General features: G+C 44.4%; 1 protein-coding gene across 5 annotated transcripts in view; it reads right to left on the bottom strand.

Annotated features, from left to right (window-relative positions):
- The window catches only part of LOC144691365 (cyclin-dependent kinase-like 5), a 185,586-nt gene that overhangs the window by 54,769 nt on the left and 102,933 nt on the right, over positions 1-27,884 (bottom strand). For 4 of the 5 annotated variants that reach the window (XM_078559389.1, XM_078559391.1, XM_078559392.1 and 1 more), the window contains exons 7-8: positions 18,117-18,176; positions 4,469-4,559 (exon numbers count right to left, since the gene is read on the bottom strand). In XM_078559389.1, coding sequence (XP_078415515.1) covers positions 4,469-4,559; positions 18,117-18,176 — 151 coding nt within the window. The remainder of the gene's footprint in view (positions 1-4,468; positions 4,560-18,116; positions 18,177-27,884) is intronic. The other variant, XM_078559390.1, reaches the window with a different exon arrangement.

Genomic DNA, 27,884 nt, shown 5'->3' with positions numbered 1-27,884 from the left:
CCATTCCTAGTTGCCTTCGAGAAGGTGGTGGTGAGCTGCCTTCTTGAACTTCTGCAGTCCATGTGGTGTAGGTGCACCCACAGTGCTGTTAGGGAGTGAGTTCCTGGATTTTTACCCAGCGACAGTGAAGGAATGGCGATATATTTCCAAGTCAGGATGCTGAGTGACTTGGAGGAGACCTGCCATCATTTGAAATAAACTGCATCCCTCTATATTATCCTCATGCTTCCATTTATCATATACTCGTATAAACATTGATCCCATGATTTATGGCTTAAAAAAGTAATTTTTCATATACCTTATGTAAAAGTCAATTCTACTTTTTCAGGGATCAAACCATGTTGTGATTATAAATTACTTACCAGTAATTACTACAATTCATTAATTTAATGGCACACGGAGGAACCTTTAGATTTTCCCTCCGCCAATTCTGGCGGCAATCTCCCAGCCAATTGACAAGACTAATGTGTTACATATGATCCAACATGAGGCCTTCAAGGAAGTACAAGTATGCAGCTCAATTTAAAATGAAGGCTGTAGCATTCACCATGAAGACTAATAATTACGCTGCAGCAAAGACTTTAATGTTTCCAAGAAAATAATTAAGAGAATGGAGAAAAGTATCTGGTAAACTGAAAAAGATGCTTAAGAATATGCTAACAGAGGAAGACCAAGAAAATGGCCTCACCTGGAAAAAAAAGCGGTAGAATAGGTTAATAAGCATCGGCAAAATAGTCATATTATCACCTGTGGAGTCATCTGACTCTACACCCTCAAGGAAGTGAAGAAAATTAGTATTCCAGAATTCAAGGTCAATGTCAGGTGCTGTACAAGATTCATGAAAAAGCATGATTTAGTACTCTGTGAAAAAGCAAAAATTTCATACCATCTGCCACCTAAACTCAAAGATATGATCATCAAATTCCACCATCCAGCAATGATAGAAAAATGTGCATCAATTGGCCTGCATTGGAAGGCTATGTTTGCTGCCAACGCTTTGCATGCACAGTTAGACTTTTTTACTCAGTTGTGTCATGCAATGGAGTAAGCAGTGGCCAGGTCTAAAGTTGGTGCTGCTCAAATCATCACAGCCTTTCAATGTGCACTAGGAGCAGAATTGTACCAACATTGATAAATGGCGTTAACAGTTCTAAATGCACTACATGGAGAAAATGCCGAAACTTAACAATATGAATGTGTTATGTATTCTACTGTGCCTCTGTTTACTTTAGTCTCGAACCACTGCACGGGGAAACAATGATACTGCAGACACACTCCCCAGGGATTCCATCTCTTATTACAATTTATCAGCTTCTTAGTCTTGTCTGCAGAAGGTCTTTTTGTTCTTTCTCTTTATGCTGTGTCTCTTGAAGGGGAATGGGGGTGAGGAGGAGCAGATGCGGACCCCTTGTAAATACTGCCCAACACTCCCCATGGGCGCCCTGTGCATACTGACACACTCCCTGGGAAGTGTGCTGACATCATCAGCACGTGCACAGAGTAATACTGGCAGGCTGGGCGCAGTGGAGTGACATCCTTAGATTTTGCACGTGTAGATCAGTGCGCATGCGCAGACTGCCACCTTGCGTTGGCAGGAGATACAATGGCATTGGAAATATGGACGAAACACCAATAAACTTCGACATGCCAGCAAACAACATTGGTCCCAAGGCTGGTGAAAAACGTCCTTATAAGGACAACTTGTCTCAAGAAGATGCGGTTCACAGTAGTTCCATCTTGTATGGTAGATGGCACAAAACAAAAGCCAATGGTGATATTTAAGCACAAAACTCTCCCCAAGGAGAAATTTCCGAAAGGCATTGTTGTCCATGCTCACATGAAAGGCTGGATGGATGACAGTGATTGCAAGAAATTGATCAAAAAGAAGTGCAGAGTTTGAGACCAGGAGGACTACACAAAGATAATAACTTGCTCATCTGGGACATTTTAAATCCCACTTTGTTGACAGCATAGTCATTGACGAGAGATCGACTAACACTGACATGGCAGTTGTTCCCAGCGGTCTTAAGAGTGTTGTTCAACCCTTGGATATGTGTATAAACAAACCTCTCAAGGACAGCATCCGAAAAATGTGGAACATTTGTATGTTGGAAGGTGAAAAAACATTCACTAAGGGCAGAATTATGTGAGCATCCTCACTAGTAACATAGTGTCAATGGGTTGTAGACGTTGGAATGAACTTGATCCCAACATTGTCAAAAAATAATTTCTAAAATGTGGAATATCGAATGCGCTCAATGGTACCGAGGACAATTACTTGTGGAATGATGATATCGAAGTTAGGGGTACTACCGATGAAGACCAGGAAGATCCATGCATTGATGTTATTCAACCAGGTTACAGGGATGAATTGTTCGGTGATTGAGATAGTGATCAGATTATTTCAAAAGGTTTCAATGTGAAGTGTTAGTTAATTTGTTACAGTATATATTTATATTGCACTGGATGAAACATGCATTGTTTGTAATGTCATAAAATAATGGCTGACAATACACATGGATGAAATGTATATAGTTTGCAATGTTGTAAAATAAGTACATGTTAGAGAATTAATATGAATTTTTTTAGTGTTGTTGCTTTCTATTTTATTCCATTGCGACGGTCTTTGTTGGATTTTATTTAGGCCCAAATTAAGCATGTATATCAACACCTCGAAAACACTACCCATATGGAAGTTACCCCTGACCTTTGGTCTAAAAAACTGGTCTCAAAAATTTGACTTTTGCACAAGAATGCACAGTATTTGAATAAGGCACAATTATTTTAGGTTTTTTTTTCTTCATTCACGGTCTTCGCTGGCTGGGCCAGCATTTATTGCCCATCCCTAGTTGCCCTTGAGAAGGTGGTGGTGAGCTGCCTTCTTGAATCACTGCAGTCCATGTGGTGTAGGTACACCCACATTGTACCTACACATTCGTCATGTGACTTCAACACACTGCCAAGGAGGAATATCTTCTCAGCTTGATGCAATATTAAGCAGAATAATGACAAGTACTGTTTCCCTATCATCTCTGTTACTTGCTTGTAATTAATGTTACGTTAAGGTTTAGTATTAAATAATGGCTTGGTAGTCAGTGGCTCTCTTCCCCTTCTTTTATATTGGGATTTGTTTTGTAATATGTCAACTGATTAATGAAGTTTTTATCTCTCACAGCTGGTGGCAACACCAAATTGAACTTGTTGGATGATATTTTTCACGGTGTTTTCCTGAGTTTTGAAAATCTGGAAGTTACTTTAGAGTTTGCTGTTACCTGCATTAGACCACCCCCACCCCACCCATCCCTGCCACACATCAGGAGCCAGTAAACTCAATATGCCGCTAAACCCAATATAAAGGTGAACTTTGTCCTTTACCTCATCGAAGCAGACCTGAAAGGAAAACAACTAAAGGCCAAGGTGAAGGAAGATATTGAAATTGACACCGAAATTACTGATCCTTAATGAGTCATCTGGTCAAACATTTCCAATACTTTTTCTAATTTTTTTCTAATAAAACTGTCATAATTTCTCAGCAATTGTGTCTGTTTATTGTCAAAATTGGTTAAAAAACTGATCCCCAATTGATTTAGACACATAAAAAGGTTTATCCAGAGAGCTTTATGTATGGTCAACATGGCTGGGGCACAGAAAGGTCAGCTACAGCTCACCACTAAAGGGGAAGTTTTGGCGGCAATGGAAGAGTTGAGTACTTGTTCACAATAGTACAGCAGCGCTATGTTGACGTTGAACCTTTGTTTCCTTGTTATCAGCCAATGACTTTCATAGCTCGAACCTGTATGACTGTACTGACTTAATCAATGACCTTCCTCTATGCAGTAACATGTATCATCACATGCAAAGCAAATCCTGAATTAGGATTAGTGGACAGTGAAGTGGTGTTATACCAAGAGTGCGAGTTTTGCAGTGTACAATCAGTTAAGTCTCAAAACTATTTGGAGGTCACTCTCAATTCTGTTGTGTTTACTGTTCTTAGCCTTCTAGCTGAACGAGCCATGAATACAACATAGCACTTATGTAATCAATCACATAATTATAGAAATGTTCCATTGGTTTTGAAAATAAGAGACAAGATATATAGATTTTAAAAAAATGTTTAAAGAAGTTCCCATTATTCCATTTCTTTTCCTGTTTTATTTTTTGAACATTCGCATTGACAGAGCAAAACAGATGTCTTCCAAATAAACCACTTCCCAATGTTGTGTTGTTGGATTTGTCAAAAACAGCAGAGTTCTGATATTAACTGGGGACAGAATCAACTGGCTTCCTTGTCTACCACAGTCCTTAAAAGATTCACTTTGTCATGAGTCTTAGGACAATTCACCGGGTTTCTCAATACGTTAGGTAATTTCAATGTGTACTCATTTCATTTTTAACAAGTCCATTGAATCAACTTGATGTTTTACAATAATCTTCTAATTGACAACTGTGGAGCAGCTCAACAACTTACCCAAGCAGTAGTTCTGGTGATCGATACCACCTAGTGGCCACATATTCTGTGTAATTCGCATTGCTGCCCTCTGACAAGTTCCGAGCAAATCCTGTGTTATCAGAAGGCAAAAATGTGAGCATGTTATGTCTTAGCAAAGTCTCCAAATGCCAAAGATAAATATTTAATGTCTAAAAATTCCAAGACTTAATATAGAAACGTTATTATTTTTTAAATGAATTTAGGGTTGTCACCAGGGCTTCAGTAAAACATAATTGCAGTTGCCAACTACAAAACTATTTTCTACAGCTTTTTTGAAGAGAATTTGTAGTCGTGTTCATTCTGAAAAGCCAACTTTTTGTTTAAAAGTCATACATTTACTCTCACTGAATATTAAACATTTTAGTCAAAACTAACTTACTTCTGGGCAGATAGCAGATGGAAGCTGCAGTGGTACAGGAAAGGAAAGCTTTGAGAGAGGAGTTATAATAGAGATCATCTTTACTTATTTTTGTGAGTCTCACATTTTGCATGTATTGAAATCTCATACTTTTATTATGGGGGTTCAACATTGTGTATGTTATGTATGGAATCACTTTCTGCATGTATAGGGGTCAACAACAACTTGCAGACGGCCAAAAGCTTGGTCAAAGATGTAGGTTTTACGGACCATCTAAAAGGAGAACAAGTAGATACATGGAGAAATTTAGGGACAGAATTCCAAAGTTTAGAACAAGCAGCTGCAAGTATGGCCACCAATGGTGGAACAAATAAAATTGAAGTTGTGGATTAGGCCAGAATTGAAGGAGTACAGAGATCGTGATGGCTTGTAGGGCTGGAGAAGGTTTCAGAAATAGTCAAGGGAGAGGCCGGGAGTGGAGGGGGGGGGCCTCTCAGGTGAGGATATTAAAATTGAGGCAGTTGGACCAGGAGCCAGTGTAGGTCAGCAAGCATAGATATAATGAACGAATGAGACTTGGAGCAAGTTAATATATATAGTCAGCAAAGATTTAAATGAGAACAAGTCTATGTAGAGTGGAAAATGGGAGACCACGCAGAACTCCAAAAGATTTGACATTTCTGCTCTGAGTGAAAAATTTAATTAAACTCTAGCAGAACACAAATGCATACAGTGGCCATCTTGTATCTCTGGAATCAGACTGAAGGTCATCAATGGCATGGATATTATCACAAAGACAAAACAATTAAATTCAAGTTGGATGAAACTAAAAGGCACTCGTAAGAGAAACATACAGAAGGGTATTCACATATCATTGTTCACTTTAACAGATCAATAATGATGGCCATGGAGAAGCCTCGGTGGGCATTAGATCGCTAGCTATTATCTTGGTGCACATTGGCGAGGGAACTTCACACTCGCTTGAGGTGCAGGTGGAGGCAGAGAGTGCCCAGGGCGCCAGCAGTTGAAGGATGGCTGGGGACCAGGACAATGCTCATTTGATGGCTGATGATGTGCCTCTGGAATCGTCCCTGAGGCAGCAGATGCTGGACATCCAGCAGGGTGTGTGGGAGGATCTGGCGGAGATACATGAGGAGATGTGTACCATGGTCTCTGCTGTGGAAGAGTCCTTGCGGAGCATGAGCAATGCGTTGACCCTCATGGCCGAGCGCAATGCCTCCTCCAAGGAGAGAGTGGCAACTCTATGGAGAGGCTCCTCCAGGAACTGAATCAGGGGTTCCTGGGATGCGCTCGGACCTGCAAGCCCTCACATCGGCAATGACCTCAGGTGGTCAGTGTCAGTGTGGGAGATGGATTGGGCACCCAGTATCCCAGCTAGGTGCCCGTCCATCAGTGGTGAGCAGAGAGGTCCAGAGCGACCTCACGTTGGCGCACGAGCTGCCTGTCATCTCTGCGGGCTCCTCTCAAGGCACTCCGGATGAGGGCAGCAGCTCCTCCGCCCGTCTGCTAGTGATCGTGGCATCCGATGAGGCTGTGGCGACTGGGGAGATGCCGCTCCCTCCCAGGTGGGGCCAACACAGGCTCCACAGGCCAGAGGGCGCCCGCAAAATTCATCAAGGCCAACAGGGCAGCAGAGTGAGCAGGCTGTCTCCAATGCTGGTGCCAGCGAGGGGGGAGCACCTAGACGTAGCACCCACAAGCGAAAACTTAAAGCACCTTAATCACAACATGGCCTGATCACGGGTGATATTTGTTTCCCCCATTTTTCCACTCTGTTTATTGGTGTGATGGAAAACACCTGTCAATGTTAATTTGTAGAATGTTTGCCAGGCACCAGTTAATTAAATGTGCATTTGTGCAACTGGTCTCTGGATGCTTCATTTGTTCTACAGGTGTAGGGTAAGCCATGATGTTATGATGGGCGTGTTTCTCCTTAAACTTTATTGAAATGGCACATAGTGTGTTGTTGACCAAGAAACTGGTCCTGTCAGGGATCGAGTATGGAGCCTGCAGCCCTGGCATGTGGTGGTGGCTCTTATTTGGTAGGCTAGCTGAAGGATCATTGGATCAAAGTGTCCTGGGTGACCCTGCCTCCCTGGAGGTTGCCCAGGTCAGTGTCTATGCCCTCAGCGTTCTCCTGACCGTGCTCGTCCTCGGACTCACTACTGGACTCATCGTCTGCTGCCTGTGCAGCTGCATCAAGATCTTCTTCCTCCACTGCATCTCCCCTTTCAAGTGCCAGATTGTGGAGAGCGCAGCATGCAACCACTATCAGCGACACATGATCTGGGGGGTATTGGAGTGCGCCCCCTGAACGGTCCAGGCACCGGAAGTGCATCTTGAGAAGACCTATGATTCTCTCTACCACCGCCCTTGTGGAGGCGTGGCTCCTGTTATACCGCTGCTTGGCCTCTGTTCTTGGGTGGCGGGGAGGCGTCATGAGCCACCTTTTGAGGGGATAGCGCTCGTCACCCAGCAGCCATCCATCCAGTTGGGCTGAAGCACTGAAGAGGCACGGCACCTTGTTGTGTCTCAGGATGTAAGCGTCACGGGAGCTGCCAGGGTACCTTGCACAGACTTGCAGAATCTGCATCCTGTGGTCACACACTATCTGCATGTTCACAGAGTGGAATCCCTTCCTGTTGACAAAGGTACCCAGCTCACCCACTGGCACCTTGGTGGCCACATGTGTGCAGTCAATTGCCCCCTGGACGTGGGGGATCCCAACAATTGCTGCAAAGCCTCTGGTTCGCTCTGCCTGGCTGGCCTCGTCCATATGGTAGTCAATGAAAGTCAACGCATGCCTGAACAGAGCGTCTGTCACCAGCTCAACACAACTGTGGAGAGCTGACTGGGAGATTCCACACAGATCCCCGACTGAGCCCTGGAAGGAGCCGGAGGCATAAAAGTTGAGGGCCACCATGACCTTCAAAGCCAGTGGCATAGGATGTCCACCCACGCAATCGGAGCTGATCTCAGGGCCGATCCTCTAACAAATGGAGGTCACTTTCTCCCCTTGAGAGGCGGAGCCTCCTTTGGCATTGCACCTCAGACACATTGAGATAGCTGCATTGCTGCCTATAAACGCTGGCAACAGGATAGTGGTATCTTCTGCGACCCCTTCCACCTTGGACTTCCCACTGGCCCTGGGCCCCATGTGCCTGCACCTCTCCTCCCACAGGTTGCTCCCCTGGAAGCTGAATTAGGGACACCTGGCCTCCTCCCCCTTCTGGCCCTCTCTTCCTCCTCAGAGGAGGTGTCTCCAGCGGAGACCACAATCCCCATTACCAGGGTAAGGAAAGGCTGTCTGATACCTGGAAGGCCCCAAGTGGTATGAGTCCTCTGGGGGCCTGGAAAACAACACTGACTCCTGAACTGAAGCCTCTGATTTCTGTCAATGCAGTTCTGAAGCGAAATGAAGATGTCCTGTTCACACAAGCGACCAGCAGCAAGTTATATCCTAAACTACAAACTACTCACATTTACAAGCCCAATGACCCCTCTTATCCCACCCGTGAATGAGGTTTTTGAAATTGTGGCCGGCCCGCCTGCCCGTTTAGCCCGTGCGACAGCTTGAAAATCGCACGGGCTCATAAAGACCGAGACAATTGGTGTCTCAAGCGCCTTAACTGGCCATTTAATTAATGGCGGGCGCGCCTCCATCTTCATTGCGCGCCCACCTACTGAAATACCCTAACAGTGCGCGTTGACGTTGACACACTCGGCCGGCATCAACGCGCTTTATTTCACGCTTGGGCGTGTTGGGTGCATGCCCGCATGCCGAGCTAAGAATTCTGACCCCCACTTGTCCCTATTGGCATTATGAATTAATGCAAAGCTGAAAGGCTGAACAGATGCAAATTCATAAAGGTCTGTCATTTCAGCATAACGTGAAGTATTTTATATGAAGCAACACCATTTTATTAGAGTATGAGGCTTCAAACACCCAAGGACAAGACTAGAACTGAAACATTCTAAACAAACAAAATTATTTTTTATCAAAAGTTTTTTAAAAAGCATAACTTCTAAAATAAAGACACAACAAAACCATCTTATGATTACGTAACTGGATTAATTTGAATACACATAATAGTGAAATCTAGAACTAAGATCATTTGAAGAGCCAAAGAAACTAATCTTTCTCCCTTCTACACAGCAATAAGTATCTTCTTCATCATTGTATACTATGGGGCTGCTACATTGTGAGAGATACTGGGCCGTAACTTCCTCAGAATGGCAATCAGCATCGGATTGCCACTTGGTGCCCACTTATCTACGCCAAATTTATTCCATGCCTGTCCTGCCCGACCTTCCGACTCAGGCCAGGTGAGGTCCAGGCAACACAGCTGTCTCTGAAGTCTAGCATCACAGTCCAGCAGAGTTGACTTGAATGAGGACATGCCCCCTATTTACAGTACAAGCTGCTGTAAACCAGGTAAGTTTAAAGGTCCAATTGAAATTTACAGGCCAGGGAGAAGATAAGTGCCTAAGGCAAGTAGATAGGATTTGGGGATGAGGGGGATTGGAGGTCAGGTGGGGCATCGGGGGAGGGGGTCGGACATCGGGGCAGTGTGGTGGGAGTCGGACATCGGGAGGGGGGTGGCAGGGAGGGGGTGATGGGAGGAGTGAGACATTGGGTTGGACATGAGGTGGAGCAGACCAGACAGTCGGGAGGGGTGGGGGCAGACATTGGGAGGGGGTGGAGTGAGCCAGACATTCAGGGGAGTGGGCACGTCGGACATTCGGGGGGGGGGGGGGGGGGGGGGGGGGGGGTTGGAATTTCAGGGGGGGTGACGGACATCACGGGGAGTGGGGGTCTAGTCGGACCTCGGGGGTGGGGAGGTTCGGGTTCGGTCTGCTGGGATGGGGGTCCGGTCAGGTCGGGGTTAAGAGTTGGGCCCGCAATGGCGGGGTTGGTCGGGTGAGGAGTCCCATGCAGGTGGGGGAAATCCCATGGGGGTTCCGATGGTAGGGAATGCTGTGGCGGGTGGTTAGGGACGGACGAATGGTGGGTGGTCAGGGGTGTTGGGCGAATCCCATGAGGGGATTGGTCTGGGTCTTTACAATAGTTACCTAGGAGTTTTAAGAGGTTTTAATTCTTCTAATGTTGTCTGAGTAACTATTGGTGTAACCCTGTTGGTACCATCCGAAGTTTGCGTTTTAAATCACATTTTTGGATGGTTCACAGAGTAGGACAATTGCTCAGAGGAAGTTTGCACTTCTGGGCAACTGTCATGCAAGTGCTTACCTGTGAAGTTCTGAGAGGGATTCCCCAGCGCATCTTTGGGGTATCCCCCCAATCCGATGTTGGGGAACCTGGAAGTTACAGCCCAACCACCTTTTGGACGAGACATTAAACTGAAGTTTTGTGTTCTTGCTCAGATGGATATGAATGATCCAATGACACTATCTGACTATCTGAGTAAGAGGAGGGAGCTCTGGGGGTGCCCAAGCTAACATTCAGCCCTCTGCTAACTTTACTAAAAATAGATTATCTGATAATTTATAATTTTCAGTTTGTGCTGAGAGGAGGGCAGTATGGGCTAGTAACAAAGTGAGCCAGGAATAGTGGACTTTGAAATCAGGAATTTGTTAAAAGTGGGAATTCAGTAGTGAGTAGCAGATAAATTGTGGGTAATAATGGTGGGTAAGTTGCACAGAAATTATATTTCATCAAACTGCAGCTCAAGCTTATTTACCTGTCAATCCACTGCAAACAAGTCACTAGCAGGTGCCATTTCGATACTGTGTGTTTGGTGCTGATAGAACAATTTCAACTGATATACCTGAAGGTATATAAAGGATGATATTTGCAAGAGCCATGCTCAAGCTGGAAGCACAGCAGAGTGAGTTGGTTAAGAGTGAGGTCTTGAAAGACAGGCATTTGGTACAAGTGGGAATTCAATGCAGAGGGGGAAGCAACTATGAAATAAATTAACCAAGGAACATTTTAAAGCAAGTGCTAAATTATTTAATCACCATTTAATACTTAATATAGTAGATTATGAGGCTACAAAAATTTTAGAAGTAGACATTAATACATATGGTGCAGAACTTGGGCAACATCAAGAAAAGAGGAACAATGACTGGGTACAAATAAGATAGATGTGTGAACTAACAAGGACCAGCACATGCCGGGGTGGGGGGAGGCAGGGGCGGGTGGTGGCGGTGCAGTCAGTGAAGATTGTGGGAGCACCAAAGAAAGTGGCCGAAAAGAGATTGAAGTGGTATGGTTATCTGTTGCAGAGACAGAGAGGAAATGTGGTGAGGCAAACAATGGAGGTGAGACTGTAAGGAAGAAGAGGAGAAAGACTTCAGACCAGATCAAAAGACGCAGTGGCGAGAAGGGTAAACAATCAGCATTGTGGCGACCCCAAGTAAAATGGGGGAAGTGAGGAGGAAGAGGAGTAGGGGGAAGGAGAATTAATAAAGAGGAGGAAAGGCCGAAAACCTTTGCAACAGCTTTAAGTTAAGTACATAAAAATTAAATGAATGAACAAAAGGCAAAACAGGCTACATAAACTAAACTAAATAAAAATAACACTAAGAAATCAAATTAAATCCATCATAACCATAAATAAGTATTAATGGTGAATCAGTTAGCAGTCAAAATAGATAAATAAATAACTGCTGTACAGCAAATAAGCCCAGGATACAGGTATCACAACAGTGTCAGGAGTAGGGATAAAGAGAATATTCTCCAATTGACAGGATATGACATATGGTATGTTAACTGTATGCAGGTGGTGGGTGATTAGTGATTCAGTTGCATCCTTAGAAATAGACACAGACTGAAACTGTGGATGTTGGGTTAGCAGGTGTATGCTTGTAATGTGTAACTCTAAATAAATATAGAAGTGTGCAAAGACTGGCTCCAGTTCTCTCCTTCACCAATAGGCAATCATCCTCTGCAACCATGCTCTAGTCCAGAAAGCCAGTTGGTGAAGGATAGAATTGGTGACAACCTTCACATACTTTTATATTTATTTACAAAATTACAAATTACAAGCATGGTGTTTCTCCAGAGATCTGTACTGGGGCCTTAGTTTTTCACAATATATATCAATGACTTGGGTGAAGGAATGGGGAGATGAGCAACCAAGTTTGAAGATAGCACAAAGTTAGGATAAGAAGTTTAGATGGGAGAAGAAAAGTTACAATGGGATGCACAGATTAAATGAGATGCCAAAGTTGTGGCAGATGGAATTCCACAACAGAAATTGTGAGGTAATTTATTTTGGACCCATCCATCCATCCATTTTCACACCATTTCTCCTGATGAGGGTCGTGGTGACAGTAAGCTGAGCAGGGCCGACCAGGTTTCCCTTTCCTCAGCCACAGATTCCAGCTCTTCTTGGGGAATTCCCAGATGTTCCCAGGCCAGCTGAGAGGCGTAATCTCTCCAGCATGTCCTGAGTAAGCCTTGAGGTCTCCACCCCGTGGGCTGTGCTCAGTACAGCTCCAGCAAGAGCCTACCAGGGTGCATCCTTGTCAATGCCCGAACCACCTCAATTGGTCCCTCTCAATCCGGAGGAACAGCAACTCTATTCAAAGGCTCTCCCAGATTGCCGAAATCCTCATCCTGTCCCAGAGACCACTTGTACCCGCAATCTTATCCTTTCGGTAATTACCCACAGTTCATGACCATAGGTGAGGATGGGGACGTAGATCGACTGATAAACTGAGAGCTTCATCCTAAACCTCAGCTCCCACTTCACCACCACAGCCCGGTAGAGCACCCGCAGAACTGCAGCTGATGCACCGTTCTGCTGGTCAATCTCATGCTTCCCCCTGCCATCACTCGCGAACAAGATTCCAAGATACTTAAATTCCTCCACTGAGGGAAACTGTTCCCCCCTCACTTGGATAGAGCAACCCACTCTTTTCTGGGGGATAACCATGACCTCAAATTTGGAGGTGCTGATCCACATCCCAGCCGCATCACACCCGGCAGCGAAACGTTCGAATGCGTGCTGGAGATCACGGTCAGATGAGGCAGGAAGCACAACATCATCTGCAAACAGCAGAGAAGCCACTCTCTAGCCCCCGAACTAGGTCCTCTCTGGCTGCATCTTCATATACTGTCCATGAAAATCAGGAACAGGAGTGCAGACAAGATGCACCCTTGGCGGAGTCCAACGCTCACCTCGAACAAGTTCGAGTTAACTAAGAGAATCTAGACACAATTCTCGCTCTGCGAATAGAGGAACCTGATAGAACGCAGAAGCAGCACTAGCACCTCATATTCCCACAGCACCTCCCACAAAATATCCCGAGGAACGAAGTCGTATGTCTTCTCCAGATCTACAAAACAGAGGTAGACCAGATTAGCAAACTCCCACGAACCCTCAAATATCCATGAGAGGGCAAAAAGCTGCTCCACTATTCCACAGCCAGGGTGGAAGCTGCATTGTTCCACCTGAAACTGAGATTTGACTAACTGACGATGTCTCCTCTCCAGCACTCTGGCATAGGCTTTCCTGGGGAGGCCGAGGAGTCCGATCGCTCTATAGTTGGAACACACCCTCTGGCCCCCTTTCTTAAAGAAACTGGGGACCACCACCCCAGGTTGCCAATCCAGTGACACTGTCCCCACCTTCCGTGCAACATTGAAGAGGCACATTAACCATGACATCCCAACATTATCCAGCGCTTTCAACGTTTCCAGATGAATCTTGTCCACTCCTGCTGCCTTACTGCTATGGAGGTCCTTGACCACCACAGCAACCTCAGCAACAGAGATAGATCTGATCTCACCAGAGGGTTCTAGCGCTGCCTCCTATAAGTAAGGCATATCCACCGGGTTGAGGAGTTCTTCAAAAGTGCTCCTTCCACTTCTCGGTGATCTCCCTGGATGTGGTCAGCGTATCCCCATCCTTGATGAGAACAGCTTGGTCCCTCCTAAGGCGCCGAATGGTTTGCCAGAACAACTTTGATGTCATCCGGCAGTCAGTCTCCATGGCCTCTCCAAACTCCTCCCAAGCCCGAGCCTTCGCTTCAGCGACCACTGCTGCTGTAGCCCTCTTGGCCTCCTGGTACCTCTCAACTGAATCAGGAGACCTATCCACGAGCATTGCCCAGAAGGCCTCTTTCTTCGATTTGACGGCCTCCCATGCCATTGGTGTCTACCAGCGGGTCCTAGGTTTGCCGCCATGACAGGCAGCACAACACAGAAAAGCCACAGCTTTTCACGGCTGCCTCAACAATTAAGGTTTTGAACATGGTCCATTCAGACTCAATGTCCTTGACCTCACCCAGGATACAAGAGAAATTCTTCTGGGGGTGCAAGTTGAAATCATTTTGCACAGAAATGTCTGTCAAACACTCCCAGATAACCCTCACAGCACATCTAGGCCTCCCATGACAGCCCGGCCCACATCCCGTGCGCCAAATCCAACTCACCACCAAGTAGTGTTCAGATGACAGCTCCGCCCTCTCTTCACCCGAGTGTCCAGAACATACGGCCTTAGGTCCAGTGACACAACTATAAAGTTGATCATTGACCTGCGACCCAAGGTACCAGCTACACTTATGAGCATCCTTGTGTTCGAGCATGGTGTTCGTATGGGCAATCCATGACTAGCACAGAAGTCCAGTAACAACTTACTATTTGGGTTCAGATCGGAGAGGCCGTTCTTCCCAATCACCCCTCTCCAGGTATCCCCATCGTTTCCCACATGAGCATTGAAGTCAGTAAGACTGGAGTCAGCATGTGGCACCCTACTAAGCACCAATCCCACCATCTCTAAGAAGGTCGAGTACTCAAAGTGGACCCAAGAAAGATAAATCAGAATAATTTCGGAATTGTGAAAGAGTAGGAACTTGCTGGAACAAAAGGATTTGGGGGCTCACGTATTCAAATCATTAGAATCTAGTGCACAAACTCAAAAAAAGGAATCAGCTAATGGAATATTAGCCTTTATTTCAAGGGGGCTGGAATACAATGAGGAGGAAGTTATGCTTCACATACAAAGCCTGGTTCAGACCCCATCAGAGTACCTCAGGGAGAATATACTGTATTGGCCTTGGAGGAGGCACTGTACAGGTTTCCCTGAATGATACCAGGGCTTAAAGATTAAATTATAAGTAAAACATGCATAAACTTGCCTTGTATTCCCTTTTTTAGAAGACTGAAGAATGATCTAATTGAGGTATTTAAAACGATAGAGGGATTTGATGGGGTGGATACAAAAAAAAATCCTCTGATAGGGGAATCCAGAACAGAAAGACACAGCCTTAAAACTTTGCAGTTGAAATACAGAACAGCTATTATATGACTGAATGGTGGAACAGGCCCAAAAGGCTGGATGGTGTGCTCTTGGCTCTTTGTTTGTGGAAACTGCTTTTGTGCAAATTTTCTGCTGCATTTGCCAACAGTAACTGCACTTTAAAAGTAATATATTCATTATAAAGCACTTTAAGGTATCAGAAAGGTGTGAAAGGCTTTATATAAATGCATTTTCTTTCCTCCTTTTTGCAATGCACAACGATACAATAGTCTGTTCTGAACTTCTCCACAGCCACTAATGGTTTTCAGTGACATTTCTCTTCCCAGTCAAAGGTTAATGCTATGTGATATCCCATCATTTACTCAACCCCCAAGAACAGGCGAGTGCCTCGTCAACCTGAGGAAGATATGTTTAAATTCAAATTTTTGACCTTCTGGTGTTTGAGTTTTCCTTTCATTCACTTCCATAGTTCAAAGATCTCAATTTTTGTTGAAGAGAGTTTGAAACAGGACGCCAACAGGACTTAAATTAAACATTGCAAGATAAAACTCAAACTCTGAAAAGTTGTGACCTTGCTTTATGTCCACACACAAAGAATTTGTATAGATGTAATTATGCACATTATTCTGTAAGCAAACTATGACCCAGAATTTGCTCAAAATCTCAAATTGAATGCTGTAAGTTGGAATTTTTTCCCCCCTCACCTTTCAACTCTTAATTAATTTTGTGCCTCAAATTGCTAGCAGTGCAATTTGTAATGGTGCAGTGAGGTCAATGGTGCATTTGGGCCTTTGATGAACAATGAGATCAATAATCCATTTCCTGAACCAATGAAATTTAAGGATTTGAATAGTTAGCAAAGCTCTTAAGTAGCAGCCTGAACATCTGATTATTTAAATGAAGTTGACCACTAAAGTATATGCAGGAAAATGTGGCTCTTAGTTAATTTGGCTATGCATGATACAAAACATATCAATAAAGCAACCTTTTGCCAAGTTTGCCAAGATATAAATAGTTTTTTTAGTGTTATTTGTGAAATTAGTGCAGCGATTGTTGGTTACTCATAAATTAATGGACCCACATTTTTTGAGGGGAAGAGGGGGGAAAGGGGCTGGGTAACTCTAAACTCCAACGAGCTGATATGAATTTAGCCATTTGACTCCCAGACAGAATCCACAACAATCTATTTAACAATCCCGTTTAATCAATTTAACCAAACATTTTATCTTGTAACCTGGTTACATACTTAATGTGGCATGTGCAGAGCAATTATTTTATTACTGCTAACTAGTTTAAAGTGGAAAGCTATTGGAAACATAATTTTCTCTAATAACAAGAGTCCATACATCATTAAATAGCAGACCTAACTTTCTTCGGTGAGTTTAATTCAATTTAACAGCCCAAATGGAGAAACTTCTTTATACTTATGGGAAGGTTGACTGCGAGCTCCAGTGGAGCAGCACAAAATGTTTGGTAATTTGTGGCAATTTGAACCTCATACCGTACCACTTTCTCTCTTTCACATGTAGCTGGATTTTTCTGATACACCAATAATGTGTGCCTTTAATGTGCCCTCATTTTGCCAACAAATTATGGGTGTATATGAATAAAGTATCCAATAGTGTATGTTTTGCAGGTTTTAAAAAATCATTAATTAATTTTGCCATAAAAGTAATTTGTGCATACATGCAAATCACGGCCATAAACCTTTTATCTAAAAAAACTAAACTTGTTAATGCAGCTCATGCTTTTACAAGTTGATAATCATTTCCAAGCAGGAAGGTATCTTCAAGCCATGTAAAAAATAATTCAGTGTCCAAAATCACTTAATTTTTCAGATCAATCAATCCAATTTGCTGAATCCTGAACCCCTTTTATAAGCATGCTTCAAGATATGCACAAGGTCATATCTAACCAAAAGTCCTGTGATTGAAAATCCCTTATTATGGTTGATAAATATCAGATTGGTTTTCAAAGACAGACTTGATATGTTGTGTCCATAGAAAAAACTCTGTAGCCAGTGATTCACAGATAGGAATGCTACCACTGTGCAAAAGGCAGCTTCCGAGCCTTTAATGTATCAATACATTGATAATTTTGTTTTTAAAAACAAGATAACCACCAACTCCTCCTGCCAGCTTTGTATTGAGTCATGGAGTCATGTCTAAGGAAGCGGATCAATAGTGGAACTTCCCTCTTTGCTAACTGGTTATTAGAACATATGGAATCTTTGGGCTTTATATAAACAGAGGTATAAAGTACTGAAGCCAGGAAGGTATGTTAAAACTTTTAAAAATACTAGTTCAGCCCCAGATGGAGTATTGTGTCCAATTCTGAGCACCACACTTTAGGAGGGATGTCTAGGCTTTGGTCAGTGTGAAGAAGAAATTTACTAGAATTGTTCCAGGGATGAGGATATTAGTTACAGGGTTGATTAGAGGAGCTAGGGCTGTTCTCCTAAAAGCAGTGATGGTTAAAAGAAGATTTAATCGAAGGTGTTTATAATCATGAAGAGTTTAGAGAGAAGTAAAAGAAAAACTGTTTCCAATGGCTGAAGGATTGCTAAGCAGATGGCTCAGATTTAAGGAGATGAGCAAAAGAGTCAGAGATGACATGAGAAAAAACCCTATTAGACAACTAATATTTATGATATGGAAAGCAATGCTAGTAGGATGGTGGATAAATTCAATAGTAGCCTTCAAAAAGGAGCTGGAAAAATAATGGAAAGAGAAAAAAATTGCAAGTTAATATTGAAAGTGGATAGGAGAGGGGCTAAGTGGATTGCTCTTTGAAAGAGACAGCTCCAACTTAATGGGCCAAAATACTGTGCTGTATTTTCTAAGATTCTAAATGAGTTGTGGACTTTCCACTATAAAAGCATTTGATAAAATTTACAATTGCATCTAATAGACCATCACATACAATTGGATCTAGCATCCAGGATATCTGCTTGATTTGTGAACCAATATATTCATTTAATGCGGAAGAATGTCAGAAGAATAATTCACGAATGACTTACCGAAATCGCACAACTTTAACATATCATTGTGGCTGATTAAAAGGTTTTCTGGTTTGATGTCTAAAAAAGAACATAATACCACAGTTAGCTAACAAGGATTTGAAATAGGATCTCAGTTCTGAAAAATTAATCCCTTTTACTAAATTGGGTGGAACTATTCTAGAATTAATTTGTTTCCAGGAAGGAACATGATGCAACATGGAATTAACAATGGATAACTAACCAGCATAAGCTTTAAGGAACTATTTCTAGAGTCCATTACAAATTATCCTACTTGTCCAGTTTCTCAGAAGCATGAAATGAATCAGTAAAAAAGCAAAATTACAGAAAAAGAACCAACAAAATGTGTGTAGTCTGGTTTGTTGAGACAGTAATATGGTAACTTTGCAGTATGTGCAAATCAATTTCTACTAAAGCTTTGTTCATTAAAATGGAGTTAGATATGGATTAAGCTTATAATCAAAGCAAATGAAGAAAATGAATAGTTGACTTTGTGACCTGCTCGTCAACAATGGGCAACCTTCTCTACATCGATCTTTTTTACGTAGAAGTGTCTATGTTAACTGGCCTAGCTGTGCCAATGCTTTGCACCAAAGCTAAAAGATGCACACTGTAATTCCTCAGAAAGTCCATGTCAATGTTCCTATACTGTGTAATCAAGGGATGACAAAGCAAAACAAGACTTGTGTTAGTCTGTCCCGTACACTCTAGTCTCTAATCAGACAGTTATTGGGCGAGCAACAAGATACTTGGGAGCAGGCTGCCCAGCTTTCATCTCAGACAGAATTTTGGATGGGAGGCTGGAACGGAGCAGACAGAAAATCTCCTAGAAGCGGGGAAAAGTTTAAAATAGCATCTTCTATTTGAAGTATTTACATTAATGGAGCCCCATCACGTGGATCAGCTTGTGAGCACACGAGCTGACATATCACAGAATTTTAACAGCACAGAAGGCGGCAATTTTGCCCATCTTGTCTGCACCTGCTCTCCAAATGAGCACTATGACCTAGTGCCTTGCCTTTTCCCCGTACCCCTGCACATTGTTTCTATTCAAATAATCATTTAATGCCCTCTTGAAAGCCTCGATTGAACCTGCCTCCACCAAACTTCCAGGCAGTGCATTCCAGAACCGAATCACTCGTTGTGTGAAAAAGTTTTTTCTCACATCACATTTGCTTCTTTTGCAAATCACTTTAAATCTGTACCCTCGCATTCTTGATCCTTTTATGAGCGGGAACAGCTTGTCCCTATCTACTCTGTCCAGCCCCCTCATGATTTTGAACATCTCTATAAAATCTTCTCTTAGCCTTCTTGACTCCAAGGAGAACAGATCCAACCTCTCCAATCTATCCTCATAGCTGTAGTTTCTCATCCCTGGAACCATTCTTGTAAGCCTCTTCTGCACTCTCTCCAATGCATTCACATCCTTCCTATAATGTGGCACCCAGAACTGTACACAATACTCCAGCTGAGGTCTAATGAGTGTCTTATATAACTTCAGCATAACCTCCTTGCTCTTGTACTCTATGCCCCTATTAATAAAGCCCAGGATGCAACATGCTTTATTAACTGCTCTCTCCACCTATCCTGCCACCTTCAATGATCTATGCACATATACATCCAGGTCTTTCCGCTCCTGCACCTGCTTCAAAATTTCACCCCTCATTTTATATCGTCTGTCCATGTTCTTCCTACCAAAATACCTCACCTCACATGGAACTGAGTCATGCAGATCAAGGTGGTTTAATCCTTGATCTGTGCTCAATGGGGTAATTTAGTTGGGCAGTCATATGGATACTTTTATTAGCCTCAAGGACCTGTGCTTTGGGGGAAATGGGAGGGGGGGGGGGGGGTGAAATCAGTGTGCGACTCGATCCCATTTGTTGTCTATTGATTCCTGCTTAAAACACCCATGGACAAGATCAAGCTCAGCTATGATCTCTTCCGCACTCCTCAATATCAAATAGCTTACTTATTCCACCTATCAATCTGGTAAACCTCCTCTGAACCACAGAGGTGCAGAGGGACCTAGGTGTTCTAGTGCATGTGTCACAAGGACCCATTTATGCACACTTTCTGTTTTTTGCCAGCCAGCCAATCTTCTAGCCATGCTAATATGTTACCCCTACACCGTGAGCTTTTATTTTCCGCAATAACCTTTGATGTGGCACCTTATCAAATACATTCTGGAAATCCAAGTGCAGAACACTCACTGTAATTGACACGTAAAGAATAACTACACAGACAAGAGACCAAAACACAATATGAAACAATGATCCACACCCCACTCGGAGTCTTGCCTTAAAGATGAGGAAAAATACAAAAGTGGAAAAATAACTCCCAATAATATATTAATTTCATTTCAAATTAAGATCATGGCTCTAGAATCAGTACTTGCAGCAACCCTAACCCTATAAACCTGTTTTCCATTGGAAAACATGAACTAAAGAAGTTAAGGAAAGCATCAAACTTAAGGAAAAAGCATACAACTGCATGAAGATGAGTGGCGGGTCAGATGATTGGTCAGAATATAAAGAATGGCGGAGAATGACTAAAAGGTTAATCAGGAGAAAGAAAGAGGAGTTTGAGAGGAAGCTAGCTAAAAATGCAAAACGGGTAGCAAGAGTTTCTACAGGTATTAAAAAGGAAATGAGTAAGTAAAGTGAGTGTTGATCCTCTAGAGTGCGACATTGGGGAGTTAAAAGTAAATAATAAGGAAATGGTGGATGAAATGAACAAATATCTTCCTTCTGTCTTCATATAGAGGATATAAAAACATTCCAGTAATCGCTGTAAATCAGGAAGTGGAAGGGAGAGGGGAACTTGGTAAAATTGCAATCACTAGGGAAACAGTACTGAGCAAACTGATGTAAGTGCGGGCTGACAAGTCTCTGGGTCCTGATGGACTTCATCCTAGGGTCTTAAAAGAAGTGGCTAATGAGAGATAGTAGATGTGTTGGTTAATTTTCCTAAATTCCCTAGATTCTGGAAAGGTTCCATCAAACTGGAAAGTAACAAATATAATCCTTCTATTCAAGAAGAGAGGGAGGCAGAAAACAGGAAACTACAGGCCAGGTAGCTTGACATCTGTCACGGGGAAGGTGTTAGAATTGATCATGAAGCGGATTATACCTGGGCACTTAGAGAAACTCAAGGTAGCAGGACTAGTCAGCATGGTTTTGTGAAAGGGAAATCATGTTTAACCAATTCACTGAAGTTCTTTGAAGGAGAAACATGCGTTGTGGATAAAAGAGAGCCTGTAGATGTGCTGTACTTGGATTTCCAGAAGGTATTTGATAAGGTGCCACATCAAAGGTTATAGCGGAAAATAAAAGCTCACGGTGTAGGGGTAACATATTAGCATGGATAGAAGATTGGCTGGCAGGCAGAAAACAGAAAGTGTGCATAAATGGGTCCTTGTGACACAAGCAACTAGAACACCTAGGTCCCTCTACACCTCTGTGGTTCAGAGGAGGTTTACTAGATTGATTGGTGGAATAAAGCAAGTTGTCTTATGAGGGCTTGTTTCCACTGGAGTTTAGAAGAGTGAGGGGTTACTTGATTGAAATATATAAGATCCTGAACGGTATTGTCAAGGTGGACGTGGAAGGGATGTTTCCTCTTGTGGGTAAGTCCAGAAATAGGGGGCACTGTTTTAAAATTAGGGGTTGCCCTTTTCAGACAGAGATGAGGGTTGTGCTTCTTTGGAACTCTCTGCCTCTGAAGGCAATGGAGGTGGTGTCGTTGAATATTTTTAAGGACTGAGGTAGATAGATTCTCGTTGGGCAAGGGAATCAAAGGTTATCGGAGGTAGATGCGAATGTGGAATTCAAAACACAAATAGATCCGCCATGATCTTATTGAATGGCAGAGCTGGCTTGAGGGGCCGCAAGGCCTACTTTTGCTCCTATTTCAAGTGTTCGTATGAAGACTGAATCCATGGGCGGAATCTTCTGTTCCGGAGTAGAAGTTCAGCATCAGGACCAGAAATGAGTGTCACCTTCGCTGGTGGGCTTTTTGCACTTGCGATTACTCGGTGGTCAGCTCAGTAGATATGCAATCGCATAGAGCACAGTGAATCTTGCGGCACAAACTGGCATGAAGTTGATGCCCCCATCCTCAACTCATGGGGTGGAAGGTCCGGGCAGTATATTTAAAGAGCACCTGGACAGGCTTTCATTCCCTGCAATCCAGGAGCCTCGCTGGACATCTGTCGTGTTTGGCAGTGCAGCTGTGTATACTCTCCTCACCTGTATCCTTTTGGATTCCCTCACCTCTTGTCAGCTCCCTTCACCCCTTGCAGAATGACAGACCACAGACGGAGAGTGGCCCCACCTGTTTAGTAATGCCTCACTGCAGGTCTTCCTCAAGGCTACGTGAGAAAGATGGGAGGTCCTGTTTCTATGGGATGGCAGCATGAGACACACCCAACTCATGACCAAGGTGCCTGGACGGAGATGGCATCACATGTCAGCAGCCAAGGGGTCCACAGTAAAAACTGGGTGCAGTGCAGGAAGAGGATGAACAATCTGCCGCACGCAGCAAGGGTAAGTGGCACTTAGTTTTCACTGCAAGGTGGTATTCATAAGGGCAGTAAGCAATGAAGATGTGCAAGTGCAGATGGATGCCAGACAGGAGTTAGGGGTGCAGACCTCAGCATCAAATGGGAAAATCTTGGAACTGAATGTGAGAGCCACTTCATGCTCTGCAAGATGTTCCAGCTGCAAGATGGTGCATGTGTGTAGAACACTTACTAGGGTGGGCACAGGAGGACATGTCATAGACATTTATGCTCTTTTACTGGTTATGGACCCATTGGGACAACATCCAATCCTTCTGTTTGACTATAGTAGACAAGAGCTCACAATTGGTGTGAGCGAGAGAAGACTGGAGGAGGGGTCCCTGGCTTCAAACTCCTCATTCCAGCTGAGGAGGAGGCCACAGAACTGGCAAGGGAGGACTGTGGCCAAGAGTGTGCCGACAGAGAGGCCGGCGCCTCCACAGAGTCCAGTGAGGGTGTCTCCAGTCCTGTGCTGACCAATGCACATATAGGATTAATGTATGAAACTTAGGTGGAAAAAGAGATTATGCTTAAGCATAAGCACTATTAACCGTAACCACATTATGGGCAGGATTTTTTGGTCGGTGTGCAGGCGCGTGCCCAACACACCCAAGCGTAAAATAGTGCGCAATGACGTCAGGCGAGCATCCTGACGTCTCGTGCACTCGTGCGATATTTCGGTTGGTGGGTGAGTGCGAGAGTCAGCTCCAAGGGTGGGATGGGGTTTCCGATATTAATTTTAAAAAAATGTTTGGGCAGAAATTTCATAATCAATACATTTAGGTGAGTGAGTCTGATGTGTGGACATTTTTTCTCACAATTTAAAATCTTTATTTGATGGTTTCAAATTTTTCAGCACCCTGAGGCAGAGAACTTTCATTCGGGCGCTTTCATTGAGTGCTCCCCTGCGCCCGTGCTGACTTCAGTGCTCGGTCTCCTCCTGCTCCCACCCCAGCAGCGCTGAGACTTTCAGCGCATGTTTCACACTGGCTGGCCATTAATTGGCCAGCCAGTGTGAAATCATGGTCATGGGTCATTCGTGGGCGGCGGGCCACTTCCTGGCCGCTCCCGGGCCCACCCACCGGGCCTGCCCTATGAGTACGGTCACGGCCCTGGCCTATGGGCGCTTGGCTTCCTCCACAGAATAAGTGGCAACCTCCATGGAGGGCCTTGTCCACCAGAGTACTCAGTGGCTGTTGGATATGTGCTCGGAACTGCATTCCTTTGCACTAGGCATAGGTGCAGTGCAGCAATGGCTAAGCGAGAGCAGGATAAGACACCTCGAACTTCTTCCAAGTGCTCTTCTCCTCAAGAAGTCACAAGAGGTGCCTTCGCACAGGGAGGAGCACCAGCAAGGCACCCCAGGGGCTTCATCGCCTCCAAGGGTGCCCTGCCTCTCCACCAGCCCTCTGCCAATGACCCCATTGCTTCTAGCAGGTCAGGCTGAGGAAGGTGCACCTGCACCTGTGCAGGAAACCCTCAGCAGGTCAGAAATCTCACGGATTCTGACCACCAGAGGGCAGCCACCACAGTCAGCTAAGGCAATGGGACACAGCAGTCAACAGGCTGCCTTTACCTCAGCTGTGGATGTTGTGGCTGCACCAAGGAGTAGTAATAGAAAAAGATTTAGAAGTTATAAAAACACAAAGGTGTCTAATCGCTGTTTATATGAAACACTACGGTAAATATATGTTTAATTTCACTTTAGTTATGTTTGTTGTATTTTCATTATGCTGCTAGTTGCTGCAGTGGTTGCATACATTTAAGAGCATTGTATGTCGTTCCTGATCAGTCTCAGATGATGTGGGCCTATAGATATACCATTTATTGTGTCACATCATCAGTAGATGCATCTGAGTATACTGGCATTTGTAGGATTGAACCTTGTAAAGTTTGTCGTTAACCATTTATAAAGTTGCAGCCTTGGAATGCATCTGGCAACCCATCAAGTAGTGTTCACCAGGTTAACAGCCCTCCGAGTCATTGTTTGTCTTACTGGTGGCCACATGACAAATTTCTTTGCCAGACATTGCCCCTATTTGGAGAATGTGTCAGTGAGACATGAGTGTATCTGTGCCAAATTAAGATTACATGTGGCTTCCAATGTATCATGCATATGGGTTTGCTTGTTGAAAGGGGCTGGAGCTCCATGTTCCAGAGGCCACGGGAATATGCAGTGTTATGCAGGCTGTGTTGCGTTCCTCCTGGCAATAACGCCGCAATGTTGTCTGAGCAGCACATTTTGCACAAGTTGGATGTGCTCCATTTCAGATTGGCCCATACAGCAGAATCACAATACCAACAGTTTTAACAATGAAAATGGAATTCAATCCAGAGAAGTGTGAGGTAATTCATTTGGGGGGCGGGGGCAAAGCAAGGGAATACACAATAAACGGGAGGGTATTGCGAAGGGTAGAGGATGTGAGAGACCATGATATGCATGTCCACAGGTCCCTGGAAGGACAGGTGGATATGGCAGTAAAGAAAGCATATTTCATTTATTGGATGAGATATAGAATACAAAAGCAGGGATGTAATGCTGAAACTGTATAAAACACTGGTTAGGCCACAGCTGGAATTTTGTCTACAGTTCTGGTCGCCACATTACAGGAAGGTCATTATTGCCCTGGGGAGAGTACAGAGGAGATTTACAAGAATGTTTCCAGGGCTTGAAAATTGCAAGTATGCGCAAAGATTGGATAGGCTAGGATTGTTTTCCTTAGAACAAAGGAGGCTGAAAAAAAAAATTCTTTCGAGTTATCAACAGTCACAGATTGCAACTCTTTCGAGTACAATCACAGTTCTTGGTTTCCGGGAGTGGGACATGAACCCACAACCCTCTGATTCAAAGGCGAGGGTGCTATGAACTGAGCCACAGCTGACACCTCGCCCAAAGGAGGCTGAAGGGTGACTTAATGAGGTATACAAGACTATAAGGGGCCTAGATAGACAGGAAACACCTGTTTTCCCGAATGGAGAAGTCAATCACCAGGGGCACAGATTTAAGGTAATTGGCACAAGAATCCTGCAAATGCAGCAGCCCCACTGCTTTGGCTGCCTGGCTCTTGGGATCTATAGTGAATTTTACTAAATTATTTGCTCTTCCAAAGAGGGCATCTGTCATTTCCTGTATGCATTTGTGCATGGAAGACTGGGATATTCCACACATGTTTCCAGTAAAGCCCTGGAAAGAGCCACTGCTGAAGAAGTTCAATGCCACTGTCACTTTTAACGCTTCAGGCATTGGATTGCCTCCCAGTCCTCGTGGACACATGTCTTCATGAAGCAGCTGGCATATGTGAGTTACCACATCTCGCTGCTTGACCATCTACTGCCTCTCCCTGCATGTTCTGGCAGTTGCTCTGCATGGCCTGGGCCACTCTCTGGCAGTTCCTCCACAGCTGCAACACAGTTATCAGAAGTGCTGGGTTCACTTGCCCCATCATGTCTGCATGACATTACCTGTGAACAAATTGCAGGGATCGATCTGGTCAGCATATTCTTTGAGGCCCTCCCTCCTGTCCTAAGCATTTCTGCCCAATGGGAAGCCCTATACTTAGCATCGGAAAAACCCTGGCCCCCACCCACACCATCTTGATCAATCAAATCCTGGAGGATCAATGCCAAAGTCTCTTCTTGTTGATATAGCCATGTGCATGGAGGCTGAACCATTGACACTCAAATTGGAGACCATGACTGTGCACCTTCTATCACTGCTCCATCATTCGAGGGCCAAAGTCCGACACCCTTGCCTTGACTTCAGATAAGTTCCACTCACCCCCTTATCAGTCATGAACAGCTATCAGGGATCCTTGAGGTTCCCAAACAGCACTGTGCGCCCCCCACACCCTTAACCCTCAACCCACCATCTATCATTCTCAAGACCTCGGGAATACCATTCAAGGTATTATATCCCTTGCTCTTCCCACAGTCATTCTGGACCTCCAGATTTCTGACATAGAGCTTCATGGTCCAGTGCCCTTCCTACCAACCCCCACACCCACACCCCCCAAATGCCCATGATGTTACCAACTCCCTCCGTGCCTCGGTCAGCAGAAGCTGTCCTTCAGCTCATACTCTCCTCCAGCTCCCGATCTTGCTGGGATCCAGCTGGAAGGAGGCCAATGGGTCAGGAATCAATGCTACTGCATTCAGAGCATGATCATACCAAGGAGAACACACTGGTGCATGCATCTCATCCTCGTGATTATTAAGGTGTTCCTTTAGTTGGCCAGTTGGGTTCACCTTTAACTCCAACCACCGATGAAGACCCTCCTCTCATTTCAAGGGATCACAATTTCACAGCAACTGCGTTTTCCCTTTGATACTAAAAAAGGTGCGTGTCACCTTTTAAACACATTCCACCTTCTCCTACCCTGACACTCACCAACCTCCCCTAATCACCCTAGGCCCATCCAATATAACCATTTCTACCCCCCCTGTTACCTTTGACGCTATAACCATCACCCTCGACACTATAACCATCACCCTTCACATGCCTTCTCTTTCCTCTGAGCCTACACCCGCTACCATCCCCATGACCACCCTGGGCCTGACCCCTCCTGTTATCCATGCCAACTGTCTTCTCCATTTCCATTATACCCCTCCATGAGACCATCTGCTACCCACCATTATCCTGGATCTGCCACCCAACTGCAACACACCCCCCCTTCTCACTATCAATGTTCTGTCCGCTGCCCAGTGGTCTCAGTTCAACCCCCAGGGCCTCACTGTAGACAGCACCGACTCCACCCTTTCCCACCATCCCCGCCGAGAAACCCACACCCCCCATCTACTGACAGTGCCACATCCAAGACACAAGGCCCTTTCCCTCACTCCCATGTCCATCCTTGCCTTTCCTCCCAACCCGGCACTCCAGCCTGCCTCCCTCCCTGCCCCAGGTTCCCTGCCTGCTTTTTGGCCTCCCACTCAATTAAGTTCCCTGGCCCGCCTTGCTTCCCACTCCCAGGACCAGCACAAGATTCCGCCCCATGTCTGAGCAGATGACAAATACAAAATTAATATCCTATTATCATTGTACACAGAATAATTTGCACCCTAATTATCAGTGTATTGGATGAAACACCCGGTCCTCAACATGCTGTGTTGCACGTAAAATAAATTTTTACACATAGAGCAATTGCAAGTTCACACACAAAGATAAGCAATTGGCAAAATCAGTTACAATAACATGTTTGACTTTTCCA

This window comes from Cetorhinus maximus, chromosome 16, assembly GCF_964194155.1.
Source record: "Cetorhinus maximus chromosome 16, sCetMax3.hap1.1, whole genome shotgun sequence".
Taxonomy (NCBI): Eukaryota; Metazoa; Chordata; class Chondrichthyes; order Lamniformes; family Cetorhinidae; genus Cetorhinus; species Cetorhinus maximus.
This window is presented reverse-complemented; position numbering and strand designations above follow the sequence as displayed.